Consider the following 25,080-nt stretch of genomic DNA (forward strand, 5'->3'; position numbering starts at 1 on the left):
CATGAAAGAGAGAAGAGTTGTCTTATACTTGCAAATGGTCCCAAGGCCAGGAACCGTCGTAATTGCTTTTTCTAATATCCAATTTCAGATTTGTCATTCCTTTCTTTATGAGACGGCATCGGCAGCATCTGTGCAGAATAAAGCATACATCACAGAGGTACAGGCCAAAGTTTGAACATGCTTCTCGTTCTCTCTCTTTCCCTCCATGTCTTTATCAGATATCAGAGGAACAAAATCTGGGGCCATCCATCTTGAGGTTAGTTTACAGATGTATTCCACTCAATCATGTCGGTATAGGTGTAGAAGGGGTGTGTGTGTGTGTGTGTGTGAGTATGTTTGCGAATGTGTGTTTTTTCATCTCGGACATTCCTCTGTTCTTCATTCGGCGATGCATCAATATAGGCCCTTCAGAAGAGGTGGGAGCAGTGTGTGTGTGTTCATGTGTGCTCGCGTGAGCGTATGTGTGTGTGTGTGTGTGTGTGTGTGTGTATGTGTGTGTGTGTGAGAGCGGGTTGCCTACATAAACACAGTGATAACCATGACTCCGCATACAAAGTGGCTCAGTAGTGTTCAATAATCTCCAGGCGTACCTAGCATTGTCTGTTTATACCGACTCTGAGGAAACATATCTGCGAGATTCAACAGGTCTATTAAGACCTCTACAGCATGGTCAGAGAGTTGGTGCCATGAATTGGATATGTGGCTTAAGTGCATAGAGACAAGTAGAGATAGAGAGCGCAGGGTGGGTCAGTGGGCCGTGAAGGGAAGGAGAGTGACATGAGGACCCGAGTCTGCCGTCGGCCCATCTGTCTACTCAAGATGTGCAAACAAACAGTGCCGCCATTAGCTAGGGCCCAGCTGTTACAACAGGGGAGGGCATGGAGTAGGCCAACACTGACCTACACCCGCAAAAACACCCACTCCTGCACACAAACACACACACACACACACACACACACACACACACACAAAAACAAACAAACGTGTAAACACACAGTGCTGCTGGAGGCACGCGCGTATGTGCACATACACACCCACGACTGCACATGCCCACGCATATGGCTGCACACATAAACACGTACGTCTACACACTCCTGCTCTCTCTGTCTGCCCATGCTTATTCAGTGACCACATGGCACATTACTGAGGGCTTCAAAGAACTTCAATGAACTATGGAGCACACATAAGCAATTTCTAATCTCTTTCTCCTCAATACCCCCCCCCCCCCTCTCCCATACACACACACACACACACACACCTCGCTCTCGTTCTCTGTGGAGCGCTCTTTCTCTGTGAGAGGCATATTTAGTACAAAACTCCCTCCAAACAGATCAATGACCGTCCCCCCTCAGCACGCAGATAGGCCTGTAACAGTAAGGGCCTACGTCCATCAGTCAATACACCATTCAATGGCAAGGCTTCAGCTTGGCACACTGATGCTGGTGTTTTTATGCAGGTGGTGCGGTAGGCCACACACAGCGACTCATACTAACATACACGGATGAACACACAAACACACATGCACACGTAGCACACACACACACACACAGGTCGCTCCGTGTGACTGCGCCTTAGATCTCCCCAGGGGTCCCCTGCCACCTTCAGCCCCTATCACACTCACTGCAAACACCCCTAGGGCTGTGTGCGTGTTTGGCTAAGAGTGAGAGTGACCTCGATGGAACAGCTGTGAAGTGGCATGGGCACTGGAAACGGAACGGGGATGTGCTTGTGTGTATACTGTCTATTTGGGCACACGCTTGTTTTTCTCTCAAGAGCGCATCTGTACATTGTCGTAGTGTGCGAGTGCTGACAGGATGAGGGTGTGCCGGTGTGTGGCGTGCGTGTCTGTGTGTACGTGTGTGTAACAAGATGAAACAGCTGTGAGCTGGCACAAGTATTTAAAATGGACAAGGGAAAGGTAATGAGCCAATCAGAGAAGCTCAGTTGTTTTCATGCTTTGAATGTTCCCGAACAACAAATGCATGTCTGCATATCAATAGACTACGGTCCACCGGCATGTTGATACACAGACATTTGAATCTTATTTGACTTGAAGTGCCTGTAAGTGAAAAACAGGGATTCATGCTGGTGGCAGGAGACAGGAGACAGGAACGTTCTGGAAATGCGTGTGGCAAGCACAGGGCAAAAGTTCAGATGGGTGAAAAATGTCAAGCGCATCAAAAGATTATCCAGGATATTCATTTAGCTTAGTAATTTCAACCATAGAAATCACCAGAAAGACCCATTTCAACCATAGAAAGACACAAAGCAGGAAAAACTGTATTTCCCCTGTTCCAGACAGCTCACTATGTGTGATTGTATCATTATTTACCGTTTTGCTGAAAGTCTTGTGTTAAGGACATTATGTATCTTGACATTATGTATCTTGAGACTGGAGTAGGGAAAATGATAAGGGCTGATAGAGGGAAGGTTTTACTGAGGAACAATGTGTGAACTCAGCTCCCATGGTTTGTGTGTGTGTGGCGCGCACGTGTGTATGTGAAATAGAATTTCTCAGTTTCATCCGCCTCATTGCACTGGAGGCAGTCGTCTAACGCACTCCGCCTCATTCGCTCCTTTTAGTCTCACTCCACCCCGTCTCTCTTTCAATATTTTCTGTCACCAGCAATCTGCCACCCTCAAACTCTCTTTCTACCCCCACCCCCACATCTTCCCTCCTCATAAACCTCCCTCCAGTTTCCCCTCTCTCTCCATCTTGACAGACAATAACAGTGACAGAGAAAGGCTGAGACAGTTAAGACAGTAAGGCGGATCTTTTCTGTGTGTGTGTGTGTATGTTTGTGTGTTTGTGTTTTTACTCTTCCCAGCTATCTTTAGATAGAGACAAAAACAACCCACCAACAACCCATAATAGATCTGCTTTCCTCCTCCATTCAAGTCTCCTGAATTATTGGCTAAAGATACAAATTTCTGGTCTTACAAGTTCTGAGGTGTCATCATTTGTCTGTACGTCACAAAGTATGATTTGTCAGAAGTACACGAATAAAAGAACAACACCCTAAACAGCAGTTGAGTGTACAGAGAACTGTGTTCTGGTGCGATGGAACTCAGAACTCTAATTCAGGAACACATGTGCAAAGCAAATACCAAAACAGTATCTCATTACATTTTGGACTTTATTTTGACAGATTACATTCCAAAGGTGTATCGTTTTACTATGAGTCAACTGAGTCTTGTTGAGCTATCATCTGTCTTCACATGAGCCATATGGCCGTCTGGCATGGTTCAACTGAGGTTGTAAAAGTAAATCTACTTCAACTTCAACAGTTACAGTGAGGGTTAGGGTTAGATACAGAAACGAATTGTCAAGCCATCTGACACTACCCCTACCTTCTCATGAATGCCAAGGAAGGACCCTGTTGTTAGGAATGTAGCCCCTCTACTTTGAGTGCACTAAACTAGATGACTGAGATTAGATGACTGAGACAAAAACTATATTTCCAAAGAGACAAATCTCATTTACAGTAATAAGAGCAGCCAAGGTCTTTTCATGCCAGATGCTTCACCTTGTTAGGGAAGATTTCAGTCCATGATAAGGAGGGGGGGCCTTGGCATAAAACATGTGTAATCTGTCTAGATTCCTTCGATAAGGAATGCTTCGAAAGCATGACATGACAACAGAGGACAGATCAATTAGACGTAGACGTAACACTCGGAGGTGTTACATCCGAGCGGTGAACGGGACTGCACCCGACTACATCAAGTCTCTCCTCCAGCCTTACACCTCCACCCACCACCTACGGTCTTCTTCTGACAAACGTCTGGTGATCCCACCGCTCAAGAGCACCCGGTCCCAACACAAGCTCTCCTCCTGTCGGGCCCCGCAATGGTGGAACCAGCTCCCCACCTACATCAAGGACACTGACTGTCTCCCCACCTTCAAGAAAAGGCTCAAGACGCACTTGTTCCGGGAGTACAACGGCACTAAGGAATGATTGGCTGGAAACATGTCTTGTAGTTGCTGTGAAATATGTTATTGTTGATTATTCTTCTACAGGTACACTCTTGCACTTTTTGAGTTTCATGTTGTTTAATTGTAACTCGTTTAACTGCATGCTCTTGTGGTTCTTCCCATTGGCACTTATTTGGTTTTTCACAATATATGCTTCATGTTTTGGCTGCTCGCAATGTTTGGGGCTATCTCGTTGTTATGATCAGTGACCTATGCACTTTTGTAAAGCTCTCTCTTGGAAGTCGCTTTGGACAAAAGCATCTGCTAAATGCATAAATGTAAATGTAAGTGTTGAAGTATATAAAATAGAGGCTGAGAAGGCTTGTAGACAAAAAAAGCTTCTAAATGCCAAACCACAGCTGACAGACAACTGCAGCACAGCCTGGTGAGAAAGAAGATTCAATCAGGCAGATAGAGCAACCATTTTCTCTTATCGCCCCATGGGAACGCAGGCATTCAAAGCCAATAGCATCATTTTTTTTAAGCGTAAGCCTGAAAACATGCATGCACAAACGCACACAGCACATACGCACACCACGAAGGACAAACGTGTGCATGCTCACGGATAGACACGCACAAAATACACCCTCCATCCACACATGCTAATGAGTCCCCTGTGATAGCTGCTTTCTTGAACAAATCTGTCAAAGTGGCTTCGGAGACGGAATTCCTTTCATTGGCAGCCCGCAGTAAAAGGTCTTCTGAAGTACAGAGAGGCAAAACACTGTCATTTCTAACAGAAAGAACGTACTCCTTTGACGAAGCTATTTCAGAGAGCAGTTTGGGTGTGTGATTTGCTCCAGGTAAAAAAAGCTCTCGCAATATATTATTCACCGAGATGTATTCTCCCAGAGTTGTTACCTAGCCCCTTTCCTGTAAACCCATCCATAGAGGCAGGGTTGGAGGGAGGAGGAGGCCGCATAAGAGCCAGTAAGCTGCGCATGAGAAGAGTGGGAAACAGCTCATCTACAGACCCTGGTTCCCTTAAGGACAGAAGACGGAGCTAGCTATCGCACCACACTCACACTAGCTGCAGCTGGGGAGGAATCCAAATAGGCCAAGATTCAGCACAAGTCTGAGACATGTACGGTACATCTGTGCCCAAACGCCACAATAGGGACAGAAGTGCGCACACTTCTCCATATGTGGGTTGTCCCCAATAGGGATACACACAAACGCACACACGCACAGAAAGAACACGTACTGCATGGAAAGACCTTGGGAGTCAATTATAGCAGCGTGATCTGGTCCATAGATTAGACTTTTATAATATAAGTGTCTAATTACTGCCTTACATCCTCCATGCCTATTTTGCCCCTATTAATCACAATAATGCAGTCGTCTAGACCACACCCACTCAGCGAATCGGCAGGGCCCTTTGTGCGGTGGGATGATCCCGTGAGTGTGGGTGTTTGTTCATGTGTGCACCTGTTTTGACCATGCGCTCAGATCCCATGATAGTGTGTGTGTGTGTGTGTGTCAACCTGTCAGCATGTGGAACCTCTAACGTGAACCCAAAGACCTCCTAAAGACCTGTGCTCTTCATCCATGAGTCACTAATGGAGGGCAGTGGGAGTTAAGTGCCCTGATGAGCAGGAGAGGGAGAGGGGGCCTTAGGGAGAGGGAGAACACGTGTACTGCAGGGACAGAGATGACATGGGCTGATGCATACTAACTAGCGGCAGTTAAGTGGCTCCCTTTGGGGACATGGGGACAGGTGTTGCGTGCGAGTTGTTGAATTCCGAATTGAACTCGATCCGAATTCCCACCCCCTGCTCTTGTCATTTCATGTTTTTTTAACAGCTGTCGCTACAAGAGATATCACATATTTTATAAAAAATATTGTATTTGCGATAGATCATTTGATTTTATTTATTTTTTTACTCCAACTAACTATCACTGATGAAATTATTTTAGAACACGTTCCAGCTCTAAGAAGACGGTGTTGTAAGTATGTCAGGATTAAACTACTCCAAGAGTCCCGTTGAGGCAGAGATTCAGTCTTGTCAGGCCCGCTAGCAGAGATATTGACTGACCTGATGTTGAGCCAGCGCAGCATAGGCGAGGTGGCTGCGCCCAGTCCTAACATGGTGATGCAGACTAGGAGCAGGCTGGTGCTGAGGATGGCGCGTCGTGCCTCGGTGGACGTGTCTTGCACCGCCAGGGCAAACGCCACTGCTCCCCTCAGACCTGGAAGATAACAGGAGGGTTTGTAGTGACTGTGTTCATCCGAACCCTGCCTAATAGTAGACGGGCCAGTACTGACTGTCGCACCACCACCAGATAAGCAACATGTAACCAACAACAACCCAAACCACTTCACGGTTGAACAAACGGATTAGCTCATTTGACCCATGCCACAGACAAAACACAAGGGAGTATTTGTCAGTGTATCGGTTTGAGATGGATTGCGGCCATCATCAGGTGAAACGAGCACATCCACTTCCACACCCAGCCAGCAGTCCAAACACAGTCCGAGCAGATCCTTCCGGGCCACAGAGGCCGCTGGCTACACACCCTTAGATGTTCCTCAGCAGAGGAAAAGAAACAAGTTTGATATTCTGACGCCAAACACAACAGAGAAGAGCTGCAAACTGGCTCGGGGCCGGGGTATGCACTTTTATCTAACCAGCAAATAACCCAGACACAACCAACAGATTACTGTGTCACGCCGACCGCCCACAGCACTATAATTTCCCGGGACAATCTTTTAACACCATTAGAGAGAGATAGGAATGCCCGGAAACATGCTGGACGCTCAGGCTTTCATAAAGCAAAATCAAGAGGGGAGAAAAAAAAAGAAAAACACAAAATGATCGTCTTATGAGAGACAACTAGAGACTAACATGTGAAAGTGGGTCATTCACGCAGAGAGCCCAGCAGGGAACACTACTCCAAATCACTTAACTTGGATCTCTCCTGGGCCATTCATTCACCCCCCCCCCTCCTCCTCCTCTCCATCAAAAACCATTCAGTCTCAAATATAGAGTAGGGCTCCATCTATCCTACCAGGAGACAACCCGAGACACGGACCTTTCAGTGAGGCCAGAGGTTGGTTGGGATGGTGGGAGGACAAGATAAACATGGGTTATAAAAATAAGGTACAAAGAAGACACAATATTTGTTATTGTATTTTGGGGCAATTAGAATAAACCTTGAAGAAAGGCTTGGTGTCTCCCTCTTATGCGGCCTCATGAGTTATTATTGTTGTTTGGGTGGTAAACACACACACACACACACAGGGGAACCATTCTCTTAGCATCTTTGCTAACGCCAATTATAGCCGCGGGCAATAAACATAATCGCATAATTAAAGAGCATTCATGGTATAAATGAGGGTAAACGTGTTCCTATTTCATTTGGGGAAAAGACCACACAATTATAGCAAGGCTGCAGTATCTTCTCCTGGTGACACCCTCCATTTGAATCTGGGGGAGAAATAAACAATCGCTCAAAGCATTAACTTGAGTCTGCATCAAAGTTATAACCGTTAACCCGAGTTAGATAAGGCAAAGCTAATCTGAGATGGAGCGTTTCACACTGAAGCTGGTTGATTTCTCTGAGTGAGGTTGGAGCACAAACCTCAAAGAGGGAACAGTAGTGCAGCTTGCCAGGAGCAGGGCTCTAGAGGGGAAACAGTTTGGGCAAACAGCGCCTTGCAGTGAGCGAGCTCTTCCTCTGCTCTCAATGTTCCTAGACGTGGTGTTCTTTTTCGATCACAAACAGTGTTGTTGAGCCAAACTTGACAAGATCAGTGCTTATACAGGTCCCACATGTTTATCCGGTGGAAGCCTTGTGTAGCCTACCTGAGAACATCATGAAGTGTTGTCCGTTGAGGGGAATCTTGTTCCTGCGGCCCAGATTGAGCAGGAAGGCGAGTGGGTAGATGTTGCATGCCCGCGATACAAGCACAGAGAGCTGTGTGTGTTTACGGCTTAAGGAGAACTACATAAACACACAAGAGCGGATGCTGAAGCGGCCACACACACACACACATACACACTCACAACCGTATACACAGAATAATCTCTATCCTCCATTTAGGATGCAAACACAGTACTGCAGCATGTAGCAAGGCATGGAGCCAATCAGGCTCACCCAGCTGTCTCTACCCTCCACACACACTTTGATGTTCCACAAGGGCTGAAACAGAATGCTAATTGTCCTGCGGGAGAGTGCCACATGCTACCTGTGGAATCATCAGTGAAACAGACTCCATCTTGTTAGAGAAAGTACTGGTTATTGTTGATTGCTCAACTCCTGGGAAGAGGTTGTCATGTGACAGAATCAGTCACGATCAAACAAACCAGCATCTAGGGGTTTAGCTGATGGCTTGTGAGATTAACTGACGTCTGGTAAGAAAACTGATGGTAGGGGGTTAAACGGATGGCTGGCGGTTAACCGATGGCTGGTGAGTTTCCCCTGTGGCTGTAAAAAAAAACCAATTCCTGGTGAATTTGAGGGCTGGTGGTTTAAACATTGGCTAGTGAGTTTAGCCGATGGCTGGTGAGTTTAGCCAACACTCTTTTTACTGTTTGCACAAGATCATCTGTACAGGGTACACTTGGGTACTCCAGCCAATACTTTATATTTTTTCAAATACTTAAATGACTACTAAATGTAAATGTAAATACTTACCGAACAAATGGCAGTAAAGTAGTATTGGATGGTTCTCATGAGGGGAAACGTTGAGGCATTTGGGCTTTATGAGACAGGGAGGAATAAGGGCCATACAGGAGGCTGCACCTTGAGACTGACAGGGTCATTACTGAAGAGAGCGTACTCACGGCCAACAGTCAATATTAGAACTACACCAGCCTATGGGTGTACAAAAGCAATATCCTTCCGGAGAAATCCTGTCATTTTTCTATGACCCTGAGCTATTTGAATAAAGGTAATTAAGCATTTTTATCTGATCCTCTTTTCCAATAAAAAAAAGCCCTTCCCCACTGTCATGGGCGAGGCTGCCGGTGAGTGATTAAAATCTCCTGCATACCCAGAAAGCGATTAACCGGATTAAATCTCAAGATTCTTTTACAGTCACTTTTAGTTCCCTAACTGCATGGGTTTAGCCCCCACTTAGCTGTGTTTGCACAACATGGTCTGCTTTGAACCGGTAGCATTGGCAGAATGCTTTCTCCCAGTTTCGTTTTTGTGGTGAGAGAATGGACATAGCCTCTCTCGTTCCGAATGTTAGCATTGTTGGCAGGGCTTCACAGTCAACTTAACAGCGGTGGAAGCTATTCGAAAAGAGGGAAAGGGAATCTGCTCGGTCAACTCTCCTGCAGACTGGAGAGCTGGGGAATTAACTGCTGACCATCTGGGCAAAGGACTGCGTAGGAAGAAAAAAGCTGGAGTGGTTGGAGTTCGGCCATATGTGGCTGCCCCCAGGGTCTCCATATCATGGTCGTCTGCTCAGAGGCAGAGATGAGGCCTTCTTCAGCCAACTGTCCACCCTCAAACCTCCCAGCAACATCATAGCTCTCGCGGTGGGTACAGGAGGGTGGACCCAGGAGCAAGGAGATGGAGGCGAGATCAAAATGACACAGGCTTCACTAAACAAGACAGGAACACGACAGGGATACTCACATAAACATGTACAAGGACCGACAAAGACTGACAAAGGGAGCAGACATATACAGTATAAAGGGCAGGGTGATCACCGCTGGGTGACTGGAACGAGACAGGTGTGCTGGGAGGCAGGAGATAGAGAGAGAGAGAGAGAGAGAGAGAGAGAGAGAGAGAGAGAGAGAGAGAGAGAGAGACAGAGAGAGAGAGAGAGAGAGAGACGGGGACAGGGAAAACCAAGAACTCAACTAAACATTAACAGGGGTACCACCATGGCAGAGACAATAGCTAACCAATATGACAGCTGAAGGGGAAAGCAAATCAGTTATGGCACCCTTTACTGTAAGCTTACAGTGTGACGCGCTTGATTGCGGATTTCATGACTTGCCGGACCTAGTTATGACTAAGAGGATAAACACAGCAGGTGGGTAAATTCTGTTACTAAACAATGCGCCAACCGTGACGCCTCAAGACGTTGGAGCAATGTGACCCTTGCATTATGACACAGCGATTTGATTTGAAAGAGGATTCCAATTAACTGAGCTTCGATGAGTAGAGGGTTGTTGAGAACAAGCTAGAACAGCACGAGTTAAGTGTCTATTAAAATCAGTGGGTGTCCTCAGAAGAACTCATTTGCACTGCAGCATTTTAATCTTCTGTGATGGGAATCATCAGGGACCGAACACGATTGCAGAATGTTTTAGATCGAACCACAACGCTTAGGCTTTTGAACGTTTCTACGGGACTGGGGGAAATCTGTGCAATGTGGCAGGCAGCGCAGTATTGTATTTGTCCTCAAAACGTTGCTGATTATTCCTCTGATGGCAATTAGAGAAAGTAATTCATGGACAAAATGGCGTTTAAAGGATGAAATGGGGTAGATAAGAACGGAATTGGAAACCAGATAAAGCAGGTGTGAGACGACGCGAGAGATGAAATGAAGAGACAAAAAGGAAATGACGGATGAGGACAGGGCAGAGCGGATCAGTAAAGGACAAGGATGAAAGAAGAAAGAGACTCAAAGATAAAAACACACACCACGCAATGCAGCACAGCTCAGCCCAGCATTACAGAACAAAGATGACAGATCCATAGATGAGTACGTGTCCGATCTATAGGTTACCCAGTGGGTGGTGAGGACACTCCAGTGAAGCTCTCAGAGAAAGGATACAAAGGCCCCGCATATGAAGAGGGCACTGAAGACATGGCGCGGGAACGTCAACAAGACAAACCCTATGTGGCAGAAGATGAACATCTCCCCCAGAAAGGAGAAGAACTCTAAAAGCTGTGGAAACCAAAACCAGGTAGAGAGAGGACTGTGAGGCTGAAAGTTGGAAGTTGTTAATACAAAAAACTGCATACAAAAAATAATTCCAAATGCCTTTTTCCTATGATTTTGAGACATGCACAATCAATTGCTCTTATTTGACCTTAAACAGTATCTTTCGGATTCCTTACATTTTAGTTTCAAAGAAAGTTTGACATTTTTGATTCCAGTTGAAATGTTTGTTGTCTGCATTTTAAATATTGAGTATAGTAATAAATGTATTAAATGTGTACCCAGACCGCTGTACACACACTCACATAGTCTCTTTCACTCACACCCCTTCAATCTGATCGCTCTATTTGACCTGCTACCTGTGCACAAGCCTCAGTCTCAAAACAGACTCTCAAAACACAGAATGTCAAAACACAGAAACTCAAAACACAACATTTCCCAACCAATCAATTGGAGAAGGCCAATTCTGATTGGCTGCTTCCAAAAAAAAGACAGAAACAGCAGGATGTAGATAGTTGGTTCTAGCTTTGTAATTGGAGACGATACAGCCAATCAGAATTGACCTTCTCTAATTGGTTGGTTTTGTGGCACATTTGTAACACTGTGAGATTCCTAGTTTTGAGATTTTGTGTTTTGAAATCCTGTGTTTTGAGAGTCTGTTTTTTGAGAATGAGGTTTGTGCGCACGTATCAGGTAAAATTTCATCACCTCCCATGGCTTCTCCTACCACTGCTACGCTGACGACACGCAGCTGTACTTGTCGTTCCCCCGACTGATCCGGGGATCTCAGCTAGGATTGAGGCCTGCCTCACAGACATCTCCGCCTGGATGACCGAGCACCACCTCCAGCTGAACCTCGCCAAAACAGAACTTCTCATCGTCTCGGCTAAACCCTCCATCTCCCACGATCTGTCAATCACACTGGGATCTGCGACGATGACCCCTTCATCCTCTGCCAGGAACCTTGGGGTTACCATGGATGACGAGCTCTCCCTCACGGCCCACATTGCTGCAGTCTCCCGGTCGTGTAGATTCACCCTCTACAACATCCGGAAGATCAGGAGATACCTGTCTGAGCACTCCACCCAACTGCTAGTCCAAGCACTGGTCCTCTCCAAGTTGGACTACTGCAACTCGCTGGTCTCCCAGCAGGTGCAACCCGCCCTCTTCAGAGGTATCAGAACGCAGCGTCCCGCTTGGTCTACAATCTACCCAGACGCTCCCATGTTACCCCGCTCCTCATCTCTCTCCACTGGCTACCCATCACGGTCTGCATCAGATTCAAGACCCTGGTACTGACCATCCGAGCGGTGAACGGGACTGCACTACATCAAGTCTCTCCTGCAGCCTTACACCCCCACCTGTCACCTACGGTCTTCTTCAGACAACCACCTGGTGGTCCCACCGCTCAAGACCGCCCGGTCCCAACACAAGCTCTTTTCCTGCCTGGCCCCCCAATGGTGGAACCAGCTCCCCACCTCCATCAGGGACACTGACTGTCTCCCCACCTTCAAGAGAAGTCTCTAGACGCACTTGTTCCGGGAGTACAACGGCACTTAGGAATGCTTGCTTGATTGGACATGATGTTAGTTTCCTTCAGGATCACAACACTCTTATTGAGAGACTTGTTGCTCTTGAAGGTTAGTTATAACGAAGTTAACTCTTGAACTCTTGTACTCGCTGTGAAATATTTTACTGTTGATTATTCTTCTACAGGTACAGTCTTGTCCTTTTTGGAGTTCATGTTTTAATTTGTAACTTGTATAACTGCATGCTCTTATGGGTCTTCCCTTTGGCACTTGTTTAGTTTTTCACAATGTATGCTTCATGTTTTGGCTGCTTGCAGTGTTTGGGACTACCTTGTTGTTATGATCAGTGACCTATGCTCTTTTGTAAAGCTCTCTCTTGGAAGTCGCATTGTATAAAAGCGTCTTCTAAATGCATAAATGTAAAATGTAACGAGTGATTGAAGCGGTGTGAGTGAAAGAGACAATGTGAATGTGTGTACAGCGGACTACGTGTGCATTGAATACATTTATTAAACACAGAATAGAAGTTTGCTGGAAAAATATCTTCCTTTGCTCCTCATATAACGCCATGGGTGGGAACCATGCAGGAATGGTGTGACTGACCAGTGCGCACAGCCATGGTAGTGCAAAATGAGCTTGGTCACTATAAGGAGGAAGCCATCCTCATAGAGTCCAGACTGAGAGTGTGTCCAGAGAACTTACACATTCTCAGAAAATCAAACAAAGCATTAAAAAAACAATAACTATTCAAATGGGTATCTTTATGCAACTAAAACATGCGTGAAATAAAAGGAAAAAATGGGCAGTTTTATGATAAATTGGACTTTTAGCCCTAAAATAAATTCTAAAAAAATGCTTTTTTATGTAGTAATTATGTACAATCAAATTTTAAAACATTGTTATTTACCATCAAACACGCAGAAATAAAAATTACACACAGACCTTCAAACCGAACACAAACATACTGCAACTGTCATCTACCTAATGTGCAATAAAGCATGTTTTTTTTGTTCGTGATAAACAACTTGCACTCTGGCTGTCCTAATGAATAATATATGTGTGGATGAGTCTCTGCATGGACTGATGATTTATTTTCTGCTCTTTACAGCACGCCAAGGCCGCATGACACCGGAGTCCATCTGTGCCGGCCCTTTTAGACAGATACCTGGGGATTGGACTCCCATAATCATAAGAGCAATGATGGCAATTAACCATTCATTACTGGACCTACACGCCTACGCAAACACACACAGCAACCTGCTCTGTACCACGAGAACCCAAACAGGGAGGTTAAAAGGGAATTAATACTTCTGGAACCGCACAACAGCACAAGGGTGTGTGCATGTGTGTGTACGTGTGTCTGTGTGTGTGTGTTCAGTCCAACCTGTTTGGTCCTGATCTTGGCCTCAGAAGACAGGTTGTGGATTGTGTACCTGGCCTGGGCGATTCCACAGAACAACACTGCCACAATACCTGGGAGAAAGCATAAACACACGAGAACACACACACACAAAAAAACTAAAAACAAAGAAGAAAGGTCTTTACAAACACAAATACACATTGGACGTGCATGTGTGCAACTTTGTTGTCTGCGTCCCTGTGTGTAGTCTGTAGTGGTCACGACACACAACCCAGTATCCCAGGGCTTCTCATGTTCAGTACAAGGCCTCTCCAATATACAGTATACAGATACCAATACAGTCCAAAACAAACCCACTCTGTGTCTAGGTTCCAGAACAGCTGTATAAACGACTCGGTTGGAATGTACCATGGAGGATCCCGGGGTGTGTAGGGTCCCAGAGTTCAACCCTGCCTCTCCCCTTCCTCAAGCAGAGAGCTCCAGAGATGGGAGCTTAATGCTGGAAATGATGTCATTATTGGAGAACATGCCAAGAAAGGAACAAGGAGATGGACTGAAGAGAACCTCATGGCACTTACTACAGACAAAGAAAAAAAGTGAGACAGAGAGAGAGAGAGAGAGAGAGAGAGAGAGAGAGAGAGAGAGAGAGAGAGAGAGAGAGAGAGAGAGGGAGGGAGAGAATGAAAGAAGTTGATATGTAGAGAGAAAGAGAAAGCAAGGAAGAAGTAGAAATGCAGAAAGGTTATCAGAAAAAGAGCCGGAAAAAAAATGACAAAAAAGAGAGATCACTGTTCAGTGACCCTGCTGGTGAGTCAGGGTTGGATGGAGTGTTTGCATCTGAAACGACAACCCCCTGGGAAGAGGGCGTTCCCAGCAGGTCAAACTACTCTGTGTTGCTCTGGGAGGGCAATTTAACTTCACGTCTCCAATCTACCTACTTTAGTACGAGTCAAAGTTCAGGACTTCAGAGTGAGAACAGTGAACACGACTATCAATGACTCTCCATGAACATGGATACTGTAGCATCTTAGCCGCAGCCAAAGCATTTTGTTAGCCTACTTGAGGAGAGTCAGACACAGCATTTTCTAGAACTAATAAACCCTGTCAATGGAGACTAGGCTAATACTCTATGTTACATATGCAAACTAGGACCGGGCTAAATCTATGGCATGTATTGAGATGGACAATAGAAGGAACGGACCAAACTCTCTTCTTCCGAAGACTGGACAGAAGGACGGACACCTGAGGGCTTGGCAACAGCTTCATTCCGTAACGGCCAGTGGAGATTACGGGTAGACTATTCAGGGAACTCTTGGAAACATTGCACCTCACTAAATTAAATTTCTTAATTTACATTTCTCAACTTTAATCGCTCATTTGCACACATTGGACACAATTATATCCTCAATGGGCACTTGTTCAGATGATAATGCAGTGGTAATCAGCAAAATGCAGATGGTTTGGGGTTGGGTACCTATTTACTGTATACAGTAGTAGAATAAAGTAGAGTAGACCATTGATCATCAGTGTGAAATTGCAATGTGCACCAATAAAGTAATATTCTATGTTCTCTAGCCAAACCATGTTATAGAATGTATCCTAAAATAACCTTGGGTGATGACAGAATATCAAGACTACCCTACAAAACGATGCCAGAAATGGAAAGCCATAGTGGGGAGCACAATCACGTATCTCTATGCCCTCAGCTCTATAACAGAACCTTGAGAGTCAGCGCCAGTCAGAGAGCCAGTTGAGTTCTGAACGCCCCTCTCGCTTTTCCCTCCCCCACTGGACAGCATTAGTAAGGTAAACTTTATAGACTGGCACCGGCAGAGTGCCACTGACAAAGGTCAAGCTTTTTCATTAAACTTGTCCTCCTCCTCCACATGCCTTTTGGGGCTCTGCCAACGAGGATACAGTCCTAGACTGGCATCCAAAACACACGCGCGCACAGACACACGCAAACGCACGAGTACACACTTTGAATACCCTGCATTACCCTAGGTGTTAAACTAAGCACACAAACGTCTCAAAATATGTACACAATATTCATGACAGGGCTACATTGCTGCACCAGTGAACATAGGTCGGAAATTAACTGAGGATAATCATTTGAGTCAGTCAGTGTTTTTCCGAACAATACATAATTAGACAATTTCACTCAGACGGCCTCTATTCTATTGGAGGATTTAGAAAGCAATCGACCACGAGTCAAAGCTATTACGAAACCCGAAACCACCCAGCCTCCAGCAAGACTGGCATGTCAGAGGAATGAGATCATGCAAATCCATTTAAAAGCCAATCTATCTAGATGTGTTGTTCTTTCGTATTTTCTTTACTTATAAAAAAAAAAATGTTTGTAGGCCTACCGCAATGGGGGGAAAAAAATTGGAAATGCATTGCGGTAGTATGAAAAACGTGTCATGTAGCATCGATTATACATGAGAGCAGAGACCCCCTGAGCTGAGAGTGTCTCTGCAGGATGCCGGGCCAGAGCAGCAGGAGCTGAAGAGCTAAGTTACCTTTTACGGCTGGCTGCTATCTCTGGGCCCATCTCTTGCTATACTCGCTAGCAGCAGCTTAGGGTGCACTGGGGACGAGAAGGGAGAGAGGAGGCCTGTTCCTGTGAAGACGAACGGTGTTTCGCTGTCTCCCAGAAAAAGACTTGATGAGACTCGCATGGTAGAGCGAGACTTTGTCGGGCCGAAATGGCCGAAATTTTGATTGCCGACAATTCGGTTCATTTAGGCTGGTGAGGAGGAGAAGGAGGAAAGGAATGAGAGATAAACAACAAGAAGTAGAAGAGTCAGTGGATGCTCTGTCAAGTAAGAAAACGAATAGAAGGAAAGTCTTAGTTTCATGTTTGAGAGAACATCTTGCAAAGGGCCACGATCTCGGATATTTGTCCCCGATCCCACGGGCTAGTTGAGTGAAGCTGGCTACAGAAGACGCAACTGCCATTCAAACAGCTGTGTTTGGCATCTGCTGGCGTGCGAGTCTGAGCCTGCCCACCGGGGAGATGCTGAAGACTCTGCAGGTGATATGAGGTGGAGGAGGACTTAACTCTGGGTGACCTCCCTTCAGCCCGTTCCAGTGAGGGCAGGCCCAGACCAACCTGGACCCCTTCACTATCCACTCACCTGAGAGACCGCAGACCTCGGCACACAGGAAGGCACTCCAGGAGAGCAGGAAGAGAAGGGTCGTCTCCAGCAGGGGGTGCTCGCACAGCCGGGTGAATTTGGTGAGGTGGAGCTGAGGTTAAGGGCCAAGGAGATCTGACAGGGCGATTGTGTGTGGTGGTGCGCGTCGTGCAAAAACAAACACACATTGTCAGGTGCTGTTGCGCTCCTTCATCTCGTTCTCATGCAAATCGTGGTAAGATGTGCATGGATACACGTGCATGCCTAGGCATGCCTTAACATTGTAGCACGCATTTCATGATTAGATTTGTGAGAAAACACGCATGCACACACCCACATAACACAGCTCTGGCCAAACTATGTGACGATTGGAACAGAGGTATGACTCAGCAGTTTATTCCACCGAGTATCGCCCTAATCATAGCTCAGGGTAGTTAGAGTGTAGCGTTTCCTCGCTAGCGTTTAATCAGTTCAACCCTGGGAGTTAGGTCCTGCACCTAATCAAGTCCAGACCTCCTCTTCTGTGTCCCACACACTCCTTGCCAGTGACTCAGTGGCCCTCTTTCAAGTCAAACAAAGTTCCAGCCAGACTGACCCCACCCTGCATGTTTCGGATCTGCATCAGCGCTGAGGAGAACAGTGTTGAAAAATTGACGGAGACAAAAAAGGAGAGGCCGAGAGAGTGAGAGGCAGAGAGAGACAGCCTAGAGCAGTTCATTACATGTACGGCAGTGACTGTTCGGCTCACCCTTCACAGTATTCCCCGGTCTCAAATTTTTGGGAATTAGTTTGACGTTCGTTGTCCTCCCATACACAAACACAGTCCCCTGTCCTGTTTGGCTACGCTAAACACATTGTTGAAGGAATTCCGTGGGGGGGATTAGTGATTCGAAAAATATTGAAGCCCAAAATCCATCCAGTTGCATGGGGTGCTTGGAAAAGCAGGTTACTGTATAAAGCTAGCTAGCTAGCTACAGAAGCCAGCTGGCTAAGTCGGCTACAGTAGGCTGTGACAGAGAGAGCTCTTGCTAGGCACCATTAGATGGATCAGTGTCAGCTCACGGGACCCAAACCCATAGCCACAGTCCCCCCCCCCCCCCCCATCCTCCACTTCTCCCCCCTCTGATTTCCACCATCCTCCCCCCCCCCCCCCCCCCCCCCCCTCTAATTACTGTGAGATCAGACAAATGCTGGACAGCAACGCTGGTCGAAACCTCATCAGAGGCCATTCTTTTGATTGATGACCTCTTCGACGAGGCGGCGACCATTAGCGACGGTGGCTAGCGCTCCCGGCTTTAGCCTCGTTGATGACGTTGATAAGGTATCGGTGTGTGTATGTCGGTGGGGTTATGTTGGAGAAGCAATTAAAGCACAAAGGGGAAGTTGTTAACAGTGGATGCAGAGGTGATAATTGGGATGGGGGTAGAGAAAAAGGGTTGTAGGGCGGTGTGTGTGTGCATGTAGTTGGGATGTGTGTGCTTGTGTAGGTTTGTGTGTGTGTTTGTGTCTTGGTGTGCCAAGGTGGGGATATCAAAGGGGTAGGTGGGTATAAAGGATATGAGAGCGGTGACTGCTGTGTAGAAAAAACCTACGGCGAAGGAGCCAGCGAACACTGCAACAAAATGGCCGACAGCGAGGAAGAAGGCGCGGGTGTCAAAAGCATGAACTCCAACCGTCAGACTGTAGGTGGTTATGGCCCTGGAAAAACACACGAACAGACATGCACACACACAGAGATAATTAACATCATATACCAAAATGTTACACAGCTTGGTTGGACAAGCCAAAACACACACAGTGCTTTGTTGTGTGACAAAACATGTCTAACTAGAAGCAATACTGCAGTGCTATACTGCTTCCAAACGAGCCCAGTCATCAGAAATTCCAAACCCCTCCGCTCTTCTGCCTGTCCAGTTGAGGAACGGGTATAAATCCAAAAGCCTGTTGTGCTGAGCTAAGCCCTTAAGTACAATTTATTAGAGTCAATCCTAAGGGGGGGGGGGAGGGGGGGTGGAGGGAGGGAGGGAGGGGAGATGCAGTAGGACCACACTGCATCTAACCAACGCCATGCCCCTTTGAGTCTTTCATTTCCTCTCAAAGCCACCAACCCCCCCCCCATCGCCCCCCACCCCTCTTGCCATCATACGTATTTCTATTTTGAACCGTTTCTCTCAGCCGGGCAGCCTCTGCTCGTTTTGTCTTGGGGAGCTGGGAGATGTGTTGTCGTACACAAACAGGAACACAGCGTCGTTGTTTGCGCCGGAATGAATATTTACGTGGTGGAGAGAGGCTCCCATGTGAGAAGGGGTTGACAGAAGACAAGGCTGTTGGTGGGGGGAGTGAGAGAGAGACGGTGGGACCCACGCGAGGAGTTGGTCGTCTTCATGGAACGACAACATTTCCCTTCTCTCTTTGATTTTGAGCTCCCCTAAACTGAGCGTTAAATGCTTTTGTCGGCAAAAAAGCGCCGTCGGTGTTTTCTCTCACTCCGTTTCTCTCCCTCTCTTCTGTCATTGGATGTGACAGGTCGTCTGGTACACAGGAGAAACACAGACAGGAACAAACTTTACTCTCTCCAACAGACTTCACAATGAATAAATAGTGTTCCCGGCCAGCTTTTGTTCAGATGATCTGAGGTGAAATTGCTCCCACTGATTTTATCCCAAGTATTTTGTTTTCCTAAATGAAATCAGGATGTGGCTTAATATCCACAAAATAACAATCCATTTCCATATACATGGGTAGAATCTCACTGTTATCAGAGTGGTGTGTTTTTAAGGAGGCTTTTGTAAAAACTTTACATCTTAAATAGTATTGTCCTAATCAGAATTGTGCAGCCTAGATGGTAAATGGTTAATGGTAGAGATGGAAACACTCAGGGGTTTTTTGCAACCATCTATCCACAATGTAATTTTTCGGAGAAACAGCGATGTCACGCTGCTCACTCGGAGCAGAGAATGTCCTGACGTAATCGTGGGGAGCGACATGTGTGGAGGCTGTGTGAGTGCTGCTTGCAGCCCGGCCGGGCCAGGGAGACGGGCCGTGTTAGCGTGAGGCTGAGCTGCCCACAGGAGCTTGTTAAAATTCCAGGGCCACAGGGGCCCGTGTGGCTCGCTCACAAGGGCCGGCTTTGTGTTGTGGGCCGAGGTACGGGGCCTGCCGGGGCCTTGCCAGCCTATCAAGTGCCAGGGGATGGCATGCAGGATGGGAAGGCAGGGCAGGGAGAGACACACACAGCCCTATCTGTGTCTAGCTGCACTGTGTGCAGGGGGCTCTTCAGTGGAGATGCAGACGGGAGCCAGCTCTTGAAACCCCCCCCCCGCCCCCCAATCCCCCCCCCCCTCCTCTTTCTCTCAATCAGCCATGTTTGCTTTTTCTTCTGTCATCTGCCGGCCTGTCAGACCTTATTTGTTTTCCTTTTTTTTTATGACTGCGGCTGTGTTGGAGAGTCAGGGAGAGAGAGAGAGAAAGAAAGACAATTGGCCAAGAAAAAGCTGTGTGTGCGTGCGACAGGGTTTCGATGTGATTTGCTGTGAGACGCACTGTAAGTGCGCGTGCAACTTTGCACACGTGAGTGTGTGGTTCGTACCCCTTTCACCTCGCCTTGACCCCCCGGCATTCTGTTCAGCTCTTTGCTTGTTCATGCATGTGTGACAGTGTGTCCGTGTGAAACCTCCTGCTTCTCCATCTTCTCTCCATCCTCCCATCCCTCCATCTGTTTGTCCGTCTCTTCCGGCTTTTGTTGTTCGCTGGCATATTGTAAGTGGAGCAGACAAACAAAGGCCGCCGTCTGTGAACGCGCACATGGCAAACACACGCAAGCACGTGCACAAAGAAAGATGCAGAGGGAAGGAGACAGTTAAGAGGGAGCGAGAGCAGAAGAGGCTAGGTAAGAGAGAGAGGAAGGGGGATGTAGAGAAAGTGAGAGAGAGAGAGAGAGAGAGAGAGAGAGAGAGAGAGAGAGAGAGAGAGAGAGAGAGAGAGAGAGAGAGAGAGAGAAAGAGGAACAGAGAAACCCTCTAACCAGTGTAGGGGGGCGGGGGTAGGTGAACAGGCTTTCTCTCCCTGTCTCACATTCCATATATAAGAATGGAATGGATTCGATGATGAAGTCCTGTGTGTTGTAATGCGACAATGTTCCCTTCCTGCTCCGTGTGAGAGTACCCTGCGTGTAGGACCACAGCAATGTCATTGGGAGGAGTTGTGCCATGTGTTGTTCAGCGTTGAGATGAGAGTTCTGTCCGGCTGACTGCTGAGTCGCTAATGAGGAACGTTGGCACCAGGCGATGGCTTGCCCGTACCCACAGCCCTCAGCGTCTTCTCCTGCCAGGCCGGTCTCTGTGCGAAGCCCGATGCCAATTAGGGCTCTGATCGTGGGCTGCCCACACACCCCCACCCACCGTGCCAATCTCCTCTGTGGCAATTTCCGCCGACTGCTTTACCGAGACAAGTCCCTCGCTGACGCCCCGGTCACGGGCGCAAGGGCCGATGCGGAGCGGTGGACTCACCGTGCGAGGACGATGGCCACGGCGTCGTTGAGGACGCTCTCTCCGAACAGCAGGGTGTACAGGTCGGGCTCCACGCGAAGCTCCGAGAACAGGGCCAGTACTGCCACTACACACACACATACACACACACAATATCACCTCATCAGAATTTGGCTGGGAAAATTGAACCAAAACAGCAATACCACCTCATACATGCCAGGAAGGACATAAAACAAGTACCATTTAGTCTTATGAGCATTGAACACGAAATATACAATGACAGTAACACTGCCAGTTTCACATAAGCAACTTTTTTAAGGTACAATTCTGTAGGGAATAAACATTTTGCACACTTTCTTAATTCCAGTCTGTTCTGAAACGACTGACAATACTGTCGCAAAATCATAGCTGGAAAATGATGTACTACAAGATGTGATGTTTGTAACATCTGAGAAGCTATACCGTTATTGCAGGATTCAGACTGAAATGCCGGTACATCACACTTACACAATGATAACAATCTGAACAAGAAAAAGAAATCTGCATATCAAAATCAAAGTGAAAAATGTGTGTGACAGACCGTCAAACTAAACTAAACTGAACACGTTCAAGGCTCAATAACATCAAAACAATGACGGTAAATGAGGAACAGACCATTTCCCGCAAAACCACTAGTGTCCACAGGACATCATGAGGCTCAGAAAAGGTTGTATGAAACAAAACAAGACTCACAAACGACTGCAAACAGGTCTTGCCCAGCCAATTGGTCATATTATTTGACCAGAAAGCAAGCAGGTCAAGGTCTCAGAACTCGATAACCACGATGGTACTGTGGACCTACTGTATTGTTAAGGTGCCTGAGGAGAGCTATAGGATGAATGAGGTGCACCATCAGAGCATTGGATTACCTCTGTGTACTGGGCAATGTAACGCCACTGTGTGTGTGTGTGTGTGTGTTTGAGAGAGAGAGCGTGCGTCGTACTGCGTGCGTCATCATGTGTGTGTTGCACTTGTCAGAGCTCTGCGTCCAATCACAATGTCACACTCAAGTGTGTGTGTCTGTGGGGGGGGGGGGGGGGGGGGGGGGTCAACCTGCAGTGTTGATTACTGCCTTGTGTAGAGCCAGAGAACAGAGAGAAGACAGAGAGCTGAAGATTTAAGCAGCAGTACTGCAGCTGATTAAAATGACCAACGGAGTCTACTTAAGTCTAATGCAGAGAGCCACAGGCAGAGAACTCTGCAGTGAATAATGCAGAGTCCTTCATGAACTGCTCCACAGCATACAGTAGAGAAGGTCTCTCACACACACGCACACACACGCACACACACCGGAGCACACCCACTCACACACTATAGTACACACACACATACACACACATATACTCAGTATTGTAGACAGCATCGACGGGTGTGAAAGTTATGCAAGTTTGTCCTGTCTATTGAGACAGTATATTGAAGATTCTGTCCATTTTTCAGATGCACTCTTCTTCTAAAAATAGCCCCCAATCCGTTCCCAGGTATAACCCAGGGGAACATTAAGGGGTGCAATGTTTTTCTCTCCGTCTCTCTCTGAGATAAGGCCCATTAACTGTGAAAGCCATTATGGTGGCAGGCAACACTACCGTGAGATGTCTGTCTACGGTCTTCCTACCCCGACAAGTCAATTAGATACTGTACTTTGAAAGACCAACATTTGTGAGTGAGAGCAGGCTGTATAATTATAGGAGGTTTATTTCGGAATTATTTTCAAATGCCCAAAAAAACACACGGTCAACCGACAAGATTCAGAGTAGCTTCTGAAAGGACTAATTGTGAAAATGAATCCTTGTCAGTGAAGTCTGTCTATCCGAAACTATTAATGGGATTCAATGCTAATGGAACTCTGCTATTCTAATGTGGCTGGTTGTCAGCGGCTTATTCTGGATGTTTGTACAGTATGTCACTCCTAATCTGTACTTTGCCCAGTGGCATACAAGTTCAAAGATGTATGATGCTATCCCATACTGTACTGTTTTATACTATACTATGATAAACAAAACCTATACTATAAAAAAATATACTATCCTTGGCAAAAACTTTACTGAACTACACTATCCTAAATACTATACTACCCTTAACAAATACCATACCATACCATACCATACCATACCATCTATACTATACTATACTATACTATACTATACTATACTATACTATACTATACTATACTATACTATACTATACTATACTATACTATACTTTATTATACTATGCTATACTTTACTAAACTACCATACAACACTATATGATACGTTTACACTATGATAGATGGATGGGACCTGGACCTGCACCTACAATACACTTATAATCATTCTAGCTCAGTTAACTAAGAAGCCCAGGATGGCTTTTTGACCAATTCACTCCAGCACAACACTTGTAAACGCACACATACACATGTACACACACGTATGCACACACACACACACACATACATATGCCTGCGGCTAGAAAGAAAGCACAGGAACCAATGTTGATTTATTTACTCTGCAGAGCCTCAGAGCACACCACCGATGGCTGAGGAGACAATGAGGTGAACGCCTAGGAGAGTTCATCAGCAGTAAACACCGAGCCAGGCCAAAGGATGAGTCACACACACACACACACACTGTCTCACACACATTCTCACCCTGGCACACAAACTGTCAGTAGCAACAATGCCAAAACTGACTGACAGGTTGACACAAGGGAGCAACATCCACTGTCAGTTCCCTATCTCAACACGCAATTGTGTGCTATACCGCAGATAGACTGCGATGGAAACGCAGAACGGCAGAATACATATACTATCCTATTCATTCAGTTGGTGTACCAGCAGGGAGTCGACCAGAAGGCAAATAAAGCAGAGTCGGGCTCAGGTCAACCCTCAACAGACCCCCACTCTGAAAACAAGTCTTCCTCCACCCTCTAAATCTTGTCTTAACCTATACCTACTGGAAAATCGTTACCTTAGATAGGTTAGGATGTAAAGATAGCCTGATGGTGGTGTGTGTCCCCCCCCCCCAACTTGCACATACACTCACACACGTACACACACACACACTCACACACACGTACACACAAACACAGCATGGGGTGCTCCATCTCGTTTCGTTCACCCATCATTAGAGGATGACAGACGGTCTTTTTCTCCACTCACACCTCAAAAAATATACATGACCCTCATCCCTCTCTCCCTTCACAGACAGCAGGGGTTGGGATGGCAGTGTCGCTATGGCAACTCCATCCCCCAGCTGTCAAGTGTTCATTAGTTTCCACAGTAACGCTGTAAGGCGGTGGTGGTGGTGGTGGGGGGGGGGGCTAGACAATTATTACAGACATATCTTGAGTTGAAGGGGTTGGATGGATGACTAATTAGAGCATTTTACTAGGTGACCCAGGAAAAAATTATATATGAAACAATTTAATCACAAGATCAGGGACATGAAATTTGTTCAATGATTCCCCGACATTGCAGTAATTCCTGAAAAGACTGTGGTTATTAATATATTGCATTAATGTGGACTATAGATACTATTTCAAGGGACTGTGAACTGTGGATGAGAAAAAAATCTAGGCTTGGTTCTTTTAACTAATAGGACACAAAGGGTCATGGGATACTGTCTGAGGATGTGTGCTTCCACTCCTATTATAATAGGACCATCATAGAGTATGCAGATGACACTGTTATTCTCAGTCAGCTTAGTACAAGGAGGCCAGTCATTGTCC

At 46.5% G+C, this 25,080-nt stretch overlaps 1 protein-coding gene across 1 annotated transcript in view; it reads right to left on the bottom strand.

Annotated features, from left to right (window-relative positions):
- The window catches only part of LOC146275252 (sodium/hydrogen exchanger 9-like), a 68,707-nt gene that overhangs the window by 34,806 nt on the left and 8,821 nt on the right, over nt 1-25,080 (bottom strand). The window contains exons 6-12 of the mRNA XM_084702759.1: nt 21,358-21,463; nt 18,409-18,547; nt 16,850-16,955; nt 13,734-13,822; nt 10,713-10,826; nt 7,780-7,891; nt 6,010-6,163 (exon numbers count right to left, since the gene is read on the bottom strand). Coding sequence (XP_084558885.1) covers nt 6,010-6,163; nt 7,780-7,891; nt 10,713-10,826; nt 13,734-13,822; nt 16,850-16,955; nt 18,409-18,547; nt 21,358-21,463 — 820 coding nt within the window. The remainder of the gene's footprint in view (nt 1-6,009; nt 6,164-7,779; nt 7,892-10,712; nt 10,827-13,733; nt 13,823-16,849; nt 16,956-18,408; nt 18,548-21,357; nt 21,464-25,080) is intronic.

Source organism: Hypomesus nipponensis, chromosome 8 (assembly GCF_054491055.1).
Source record: "Hypomesus nipponensis isolate SF chromosome 8, ASM5449105v1, whole genome shotgun sequence".
NCBI classification, from domain to species: domain Eukaryota; kingdom Metazoa; phylum Chordata; class Actinopteri; order Osmeriformes; family Osmeridae; genus Hypomesus; species Hypomesus nipponensis.